Source organism: Eurypyga helias, unplaced genomic scaffold, assembly GCF_000690775.1.
Source record: "Eurypyga helias isolate BGI_N326 unplaced genomic scaffold, ASM69077v1 scaffold15293, whole genome shotgun sequence".
NCBI lineage: Eukaryota > Metazoa > Chordata > Aves > Eurypygiformes > Eurypygidae > Eurypyga > Eurypyga helias.
This window is the reverse complement of record NW_010241986.1, coordinates 26,552-36,058: the sequence shown is the minus strand read 5'-3', so window position 1 is coordinate 36,058 and position 9,507 is coordinate 26,552. Positions and strand designations below refer to the sequence as shown.

Below are 9,507 nucleotides of genomic sequence, written 5' to 3'. Positions count from 1 at the left end.
ATCTTATTTATGCAACCCGCAGCACAGTCACACAATCATTAAACCGTCAGTCTAGAAACAAGCCAAAAATGATGCAAGCTCTGCTGTTCAGATAATGTGCATTAAACCCACGAGCTGGCCATCAACGTGGCATTGAAAATGTTGAATTCCCAGAAATGGCACAGATCGCTTGGCTTCCACCTGGGAACCTGCCTACCAAGTTTGTGCCAAAGTCCACGTGCAGCTTTATTTTCAGTCCAGCAGTATTGAATCCTGAAGAAACGCATGTGAAATCTCACACAACTGGAAGGCGCTTTATGTACCCTTTATTTCCTATAGTCAGGGCTGCCCCGGCAGGACAAAAAAAGGCCAAACCAAGCACCAGATCCAAAATTAGCATTTTATTCAGAACGTTGGGGTCAGAGGTGTATCATTCAGATTCTGGTACACAATACAGAGGCAAAGCTGTTCTCAGTCTCTCCAGTTTGAAAGCTCCTTCCCCCTTCCCTCCCCGCCCCCAAAACATACTGTATATTTACTCGTGCCACCAGTATCGGGCCAACTCCCCTCCCCCTCCCCCCTCCTTTTTTTTGGTACAAATTATGTAAAACTTTTGTGCTAAGAACTTTTTTCCCTCCCCAAACAAACAAAAAAATAATAAAAATAAAAATAAAAAAAATATTGAGTACTCTAACTACAGTTCAACAGTTGAATCAATGTCACTTGTTTGCAACCTGTTTTGTAAATACTTTATCCATAACGAAAGATATAAACATGCAAAAACCTGAATCCATAGTCCAAATAATACATACACGTGTTCTGAAGTTTCTGCACTTCTCCACAGACTATGCCAATAAAACATTATGTACACATACTATTTTTTACAGTGAAGTGGGAAAAAAATACTAGAAATTAAAAAAAAGAAAAAAGTGTACATGGATTAAGACCAAAATGTGTCTAACATTCTAGCATAAGGAGAAAAAAAAAAAAAAATCAACTCTGCTACAAACTGGTGATATGAAAACTCCCTTTATTTGCAACCAGCTGCATAAGTTTTAGAATTTTAGTGAAAAAAAATCCCCTAACATCTAAAACTAGAAGTAATGTACATTGTTCCACCTCATGGCCTTCTCTCCCAGATAATAAAATTGTTCCACGAGGAATTTTTTTTTGTTTATTTTTAACCTCCTTATTTTAATAAAAGCAATGCGATGTAACAAAAGCATGTTGAAGCATATTGTGTTTCACCTTACTCCTCCCCACCCCAACATATTTTGTCTCTTTAATGCATCATTTCATAAATCAGTACCATTAAAGCCTTAAACATAAAACTAATTCCGATCTGAAAAAGGTACAAAAAGGCACATAAAATCCCAGTGCTTCTGTACTGTAAAATTCAAGTGTAACTGAGCTCAATATTTTTTTCCAAACAGCATTGGATCACTGATATTCCACGGAGCCCAAATTGGTTTGCAGCCTAAGCCAAAGCCTTCAGCAAGCACTTGTGCTAGTAGACTACAAAGTTAAAGCCTAGCTTCTGTATGCTTTTGGGGAATATCAGTTGAAATGTTTGTACTTGTCCAAAAACAAAGTTCACTTTGAAGTTCAGTCATCACCTCCACCGTACATATCGGCAAGTTTCTTGAAGCGCGGGCCCCAGTCATTTAGGTAGTCATAGTCTTGCTCACCACCACTACTCGAGGAGTTAAGGGAGCTCAAGGATCCAGCAGTGGAGCCGCTTCCTTCATAGTCAAAGACTAAGAGGGAGTCATACGGTGGGGCTGTAGGGTCATTGTCGGCCGCTTTAAGTCCCTGCAAGAAGGAGAGAGAGGGAAAAAGATGAAGTTCTGCACCTGAGAGAGAGGCCAAACACAACTGGAGCATCGCCCTGCAGTCATCCATCAACCACCACTTGAGAACACCAGGTTCTTGCTCTTCTGCAATCCAATTCAAAACAGGTTTCATGTTTTAGCAACCCCAGCAAGAACATACCTCAACTCCTTTTAGATTGGCCAAGTTTCCAGCTCTGCATTGCCAGACATTTCGAAGGTAGTCACAACGACAGCTCTAATAAAACCTTACCAGAGCATCACAGCGCTAGGACCGATGCTAATAGATGTACAGTTTCCGAGCCCCGCGGCACGAGCAATACGGGAGCGGCTAAACAGACAGGTGGGGAAGGAGAAACAGCCATGTTTGCGAATATTCCCTTTGACAGCCACCCCACACGGTCAGTAACAAATCCACTGACACTGCTGGCCTGCGGTCTATCCGCGGGTGCCAAAAGCTGTATTTAGGTACATTATGGAAAATTCATGTACCTCTGCAGGCCACTGTGAGAAAAGAGATACAGTATGTTGGCCTAAGCCTTATTTGCATTGCCATAACCACCCATTGGGTTCCCCCTGCTGCTCAGAAACACATACACAATGACATCAAAGCTAAATATATGATTATAACCATTCTTGTTGCCTCATTTCTAGGTATTCAAGTTACCAACACAGGAATATTGGGTCTTCGGTAATTTCAAATTTCTACTCTCTAGAGCTGAATAACCCAAACTAAACCCAAAACAAATAGAACAAGGGGGAAGTTGGGAAAGAACCACGCTTCTTCCAGAGAAAAGTCTTCTCCCTCCCTGTTTTCTTACACAGGTCCAAACCTAACCAGTAAGCTTAAATTCAGCACATGAGACAACTGCTCTGTGCGCATCCTGGGAAGATTTAAAAGTTGAATATAAAAGGCTGAAGCCTGAAGTTAAGAGCCCTCTTGTGTTTTGGATTTTTCAACCTCGCAGTTTCTTCCACGCTGTTAGCAATGCTTTCCTCAAGATCTTCCACTTCGAACAGCATCTACTCTGGCAGCCACTGACAAGGGATATCCTCTCTTCCAGAATTCTCTGAGGCTGAGCTAAGATTTTAAAATCACTCACTGTTAATTTTAAACAGTGCTATTTGTGCTGGTTTTACTGTTAATTTTTAATGTTTGTTTAAAGAATGGCTTTACTATACTCTCAATTATTTGAGGGATTGAGTACGCCTACTTCGAATTATTTAACACGTTCTGTTTTTAGAAAAGTACGTTTTACTCTCACTGTGTTTAGTTGAAATGAGACATAATGGAAACGGATGCTGCTTTTTCTTCTGGAAATACGTATATGGCTAAACCCAGTAATTAAAGCATACAGCACTGATAAGGCAGGAGAGAATCCTGATTTTTTATTGCCTATCTAAAATCATTCAGATGTGTGCAAAATGTACCTAAAATAATTTTGCAAATCAGTGGCGGAAAGGCCCAGCATATTTATCAAATTAATGACCTCTAATCAAGAACACATTTTGGACTTATATTTATCGTTTCACGTAGTGCAAAAAACATCAAGCAGGTTATTAATAGCCAGCATTAGAAGCACAATTTTGAATTATCTGATAAGAGTAATTGGTGATGCATGTTATCTTTCTCTTTGGAGTTTTCCAGCCTGATGGCCATAATCAGGACAAAAGATTTGAGACTGTGAAAAGGCAACAGCAAGTGTTGGAAGGCTTCCATTATCCAGCTTCAAAGCTGGAAACAGTTCTAAGGCTTCCTCTCAATTTCTGCTGCTGAAACAGAAACACAACTTTACTTCTCAGGCAGTAACTGGCCGTAGAGTATTTACGTATTGCCTTCAGACTGCCGGGGGTGACAGACACCCATGCTTTTTGAACACAGGTGACAGGGAAGGAGAATAAATACTACTTGAGCTTAAGGAGTGCTGAGGTATGAACCCCAGGTATCAGTGTGTAAAAATCATTTAGAAAGCCAGCTTGGAGAAGAAACGCTATTTTCCCTGCAGTTCTGCCTAGTAACAGCCAGCCAGCCATGGGATACTAATTTATTAAAAACCAGTGAACAAAACGTTTTCCTACAGCACTGCAGAAACCCCGATACCTATCAGCCATCCATGGCAAGGCGGCAGGCAGCCTCTTTCCATCTTTTTTTGCAAAGGGCAAGTTGGATTTTTTTGCAATTTGCTGCTAGTATCAGATAGCATTTAAAAAGAAAACTGGTTTCGAGCTACTGACTTACAAGATAGCATCTCACTAACAAATTCAGTGTTTCAAAGGTTGTGCTTAGCGTGTAATCCATTTCGTTCAGAGAATGTAGCTACAGGCTGTGTTATACAGGTATTGACTCAACTGCACAGCCCAAGTTACACTGACATTTGCACCTATCTTCTGGCTAAAAATTCCTCATAGATTCATAGAATAAGCACTGAACTTAGTCTCTAACTCTTCAAACGACAACCAAGTTTTCTGCTGTATTTGTGTGGCGAATTACATACTAAAACGACACAGAAATGCAATTTTTTTCACCTCCTCCTCTGCTAAGCATATTCTCTGAACCTACCCCAGTGCACTGCTCCACTTTGCTCTTGGGTTCTACAGCATGTCTGAAGCTGGAGTTACTGGATGTCAGCTCTGGCAGTGAAACTGGCTTACGATGCTCCCTTTTGTTTCAGTATTGCCAGGCGTTTTGCTCACTATGTCATCCCTTTCAGGGGGTGGAACCACAACCTGCTGTACTGGCACAACTGAAAAGGCAACAAATGGCTGCCAAGAACTGCTTCTGCTGCTGTGGTACCGTAAACTGCTTCTGAAGAGAGCTCGGTGTTTCCCAGATGTGTTCAACAATCTCAGAGCAGCAGAGATGTTACAGTCATTTGGTTTACAGTTTCCTGATCTGAAAACCCAAGGTCTTTACTAGCTAGAGAAGCTTGTTCAACAACAGAATTGCTGGGGCCCACACCTGAGATCAGGTGACCCTCCTGGGAGATGCTGAATTAAGTCACACTTCCTTGAATTCGCTACAGCACCCACGCACACGCAGCAGCCACGCAAGAGCCACGGCAGTACAAAAGGTCACCTTGAGACCTAGGGCAGACTGAGTAGCAATCTGATTTTTCCTTTTCCTCTTTCATATATGTCATGGCAGCTTTCACTAAAGAGGTGATAAGGGGCAGAAAAGGAGAAAGTACAGTGCCTCGACTGAGGAACAATGGTAACCTTGAGTTATACTTTTCTCAGTATGCATAGCATTCTCAATTTGTCTCAAATCAAATGAAAGCAAAACCCTCAAAATCTTGAGCTAACATGAAACATCACAAAATCTAATGCTTTTATTTTCATTAATCCTACTACTTAATCAGATTCAATAGACTCTTCACGAGAAGGAAAGGAAGAACAGAGCCCTACAGGGAAATAAAAAAAAAAAAAAAATATTTTAAATCTGGAACCATTTTTTACTTGACAAGAGAAGAGACAAAACATCGAGGGACCCTATTCTGCTTGGAGGTGCACTGCATCAATAACCATTTACTAAGAATGAATTGAGGGTCCTCCATGCCCTCATGGGATGAGACCTTTAGTTTGTAATTTAAATTTAATTTACCTCAGGCTATGTCCTCTATTGATTAGAAATATATTCTTAGCCGCAAACTCTCCACCACAATATAATTTGTTTAAGATTTCTAGGGGCAGCTCAGGTGGTTCCTGAAAACGGGATTAACAAAGCTACTTCAAAACAGGCCTAATTTATACTGTCTTGCAAATCCTGACTATTCTCAGAGTTAATTACGTTCCACACTCTGCAGGTTACGTTTTAGAAGGCTCAAAAGGAAAACAAGGTCTACGGAGGATTCTTAATAACACATGACTTATCTCACTGTCTGGTTTGTACACCGGACTTGAAGAAAAGAAGGCTTTTCCCTTCGTCCCTTAAATTACAGATTCATCTATCCATTGAAACAGACAAAACAAGAAAGTCCAAGGTTATTTATCTCATGCCTGCAAAACATATTTTGATTATAAGGCACCTCGGGAACCTTCTTATTTTAGAAAGTTCATAGCTCTGTATGTGTTAACTTTGTAAGTGTGATAAAAGTATTTGAAGTTTTTATCATACTTGTAACTTGTTTTTCAACTGAGAAGTCATTAGAACACTACAAAATACTTATACTTACGTACATCTCATTGAGGTAAGTACATACAATACAACTGATTACAGCTAGAAAAGAAGACACCAGAAGAAACTAAGTGCTGCTGAAAGAAGCACAATGACCCACATTTACCTACTGTAACAAAAAAGAGAAGAAAAATACACCCCACGCTTGCTCAGCGATGGTAGCTAATTTCTCCAGTATCTGAAATCAATGACCTATAGCTCTTGTTTGGCAACAGGTGGAGTAATTCAGAGGCTAATCTGAACAGTGCTGGCTGTGTGTCTGAGGTGCTGGTGAATGGTCAACAGACTAAATGAATTCCTGCACACAGGCCAGCATCCCAAAGGACCATGCTGATCAGCATCTCTGGGAATAGGGCCAAGCCCTCCAAAACGTGAGATCGATCTCCAGAAGTGTTGCATCTTTTCAAACCAACGGGGTAATGCAGACTTTGCTACCAAGGTACTGGCAGCTCAGAGGCAGCCCCCCTGGCCCTGCTCAGCTAGCGACCCGGATAGTTTTGCAGGCGATTTGGGTCAGGGCTGCCCCAGGGAAAAGTACAACTTGGCGTCACAGTGGAACAAAGTTCTTGGCCTAAAGATGCTGAAGCTGGATGCAAAGAGATGTGAACTTTGCCCTTTCTTATCTGCCATGTTGTTTTCACAGCTCTGCGTATCTTCTGTATGAACTGCCCTAAGAAATATCTGGTACGGGTTTTACCCAAGATATTTCTTCCATCTACTCCACGTAAAACTCAGAGGAATTTACCAATTTGGGTATAATCTTGCCAGGACTGCAGGTGGAATTCTCTGAAGAGAATCCAAAAACCTGTGCAGTCTGAATGCTTATGCTATAGATGCTGATAATTTGGAAAATTAACTTTGAGGACTACTGTGAAAGACTTCTTTTTTCCTCCAAAACATTTTCATCTTAATTTGTGTTTTATGTTAAAATTTGCCATGGCAAATGTGATTCTAAAAGTCTATTGGAGGGAAAAAAAGAAAAACTTCATTTTGTCCAGACTTCAGGCAAAACAGACCGAGCATGGACAAACTTTGGGTGGCTACTGTCAGCTACAAAGGGTTAGGTGGAATGCCCTGTAGCAAAATGATACATTGCTGTGAAATTCTAAGAAAGAAATACCTTATGAAAAGAAGCATCTAAATATATAATGCTTGAAACAGAGAAACTAGCTTGTATAATTCCTTTCAATCAGAAGATACAATGAATTCTGAGCTAACTTGCACACAAGAAAATTGACATGTTTTCTTTAGTTTCATACGCATTTCACAAGTTAATCTTATTTCAGAGTCAATGACATTACTGGCAGTATTTTACTGTGTAAGAATAGCTAGGAGACGCTCTCTCTTTTGGGTGGATGGCGAGGGAAGCATAAAGGGAAGTACTGATCTAATACAATAGACAGCAGTAAGAAAGCGACTCCATGCTTGTCCGTACCGCGCTATAAACACATTGGGTTAAATCAAGACAGGGTATACTGTTTCTACAGCTCTGTGTGTACACACTGATGCTATAATCAAGAGTGATAACCAATTGAAACACAGTATTGCAACAACAGCCTGCTAAGTAATTTAAAAATTGTAGGAAGCTAGACAAATGATCACCATTTTCTGGCTTTCCAGGATAATCACACTCATTCCTTGTCTTGGTTCTGCAAGAGATCTTGATAGCCGCTTTGAGGGCAAGAAAACTCAGGGTATGGAGGATCATGGGTTCTTCCTGACCACCTGCCAGGTGGGTAGTGTTTGAACACAGCGGAATGAGAACAGGAGGGGGAAACTGGTTGTCTCGAACATGAAGCACAAGGAAGTTCTTGTGTCTACGCTGCCTTGGCCAACAATGTGGGCCTTTTATTGCCCCAGCTCTCCACTATTTTCCAGAAGCCAATTATAACTGTAGTATTTAGAAGTGAAAGGCATTTAAAAATCCTCTTTGTTGAGACACCTCTTTCTAATACAGCTCTTCCCCAAACCTGGAGTCTCTTAAAATATGTTTTATGAGAATATTCATGTTTACTCCTAGTTACTCCCTCTAGTTTTTCCCACAATTGTATCACTGCGTATCTTGAAATGAGCAAACTCAATTTTCTGCAACTTGCTAACACATAAAGACTTCAGTATATTAGCTGGATTTCCTTTAAAGAAACAAGAACAAACACGTTTGCAAAAACAGTTCTGCAAAGCTTTGCAATACTTGTCCAGCTCTAATTGCTAAGGAAGATGTGAGAAAATTAGAGAAAATTATTAACTACCACTATTCATGTACAAAATAGAAATTATTTTTAAGTGGCAAATTCTGAGTTAGTATTTGTTTTCCTACAACCAACAAGCACGAGAAACACATTCTATCTTAAGTTCCACAAAACCAAATGATTTACGACTGACCAGCAATAGAAATAATGAAAGAACTATTTGCTGTAACATTTCTTCCAGAACTGTGAGTAATCTGGTATAGTCTGAATCTTACTTACATTTATCTTTATTAGATTGAAGAATCAAAGATCATGCAAAGACTTTTAAAGCTCTATGGCAAGGCAAGTATTAAAAGCACTTACATAACGTTTAATTTAGCTGCCCTGCTCACTAATCGTATTTGATGAATTTCTTTTGGTCTTATTGAAGGTACTGAATTCCCACTATTATCTGGATTCAAAGGGTAATGTATGAGGAAAATGAAAATGAACTTCTTCCATTATTAAATTACTGTGACTTAATAAATGAATTTAGGCTAAACTATAATTTTGTTAGTCTATTTATTACTTGGAAACCATAGAATAATCCTGCTCTGAGATACTGTGGTTACAGCTGATAACGTATTATGAATGTAATTAATATAAACGTAGAGAAGTTAATTGATATATCTTCCCTTTCTGTCTGAATGAGTTAATTAAATTTGTCTGCACTTTAAAAGAACATATTTACTTCTGTCTAGCAAGACAATTTTAATTGTCTAAGTAAGTTTTAAAAAGTTATGTTCAAACATAACAGCTACTCATGCAGAGTACAATTAACAAAATATAAAAGCTTATCAGATCTTAGGAGGAAAATTTTTCACTCCCTTACCTCATTAATGAAGTCCCCAATGTCCCCAGGATGAGGAGCAGCTGATCTGACTGGATACTGAGGTTCTGCATGGATTGGCCTTTCATCAAGACGCCTGATTCCAACAGGTTTGATGGCATCTGGTTCCACAGTGTCAGGCTGCTGGAGCTGGCTCAAGTCATAATCCTGCAAAATACGAAACAAAGACAGTACGTTAGGAGAATTTCAAAACAATATCTGTCTGGGAGAAACATGAGGAGGAAAAAAGGGAAAATGCAAAGTGTCATTTCACCAGAAGTCTTATTTTCAGCATTGCAACACTTACTGAGAATAAGTCAATAACAACATTATTTGCATACCAACAGGATGTTATTTGATTTACACTCCCTGAATCTACTGTTTTGATTCTACTCCATCAGATTTGGAAAGCCTCTCTTAAGTTTTCCATTGAGAAGCAAGGATTTGAGTAGTACTATTAAGAGACTA

General features: G+C 39.7%; 1 protein-coding gene across 1 annotated transcript in view; it reads right to left on the bottom strand.

Annotated features, from left to right (window-relative positions):
* Positions 1–365: 365 nt before the first annotated feature.
* The window catches only part of CDH2 (cadherin 2, type 1, N-cadherin (neuronal)), a gene marked incomplete at its 5' end in the record, with an annotated part of 34,923 nt that continues 25,781 nt past the window's right edge, over positions 366–9,507 (bottom strand). Inside the window, 2 exons of the mRNA XM_010148933.1 lie at positions 366–1,791; positions 9,043–9,207. Coding sequence (XP_010147235.1) covers positions 1,585–1,791; positions 9,043–9,207 — 372 coding nt within the window. The remainder of the gene's footprint in view (positions 1,792–9,042; positions 9,208–9,507) is intronic.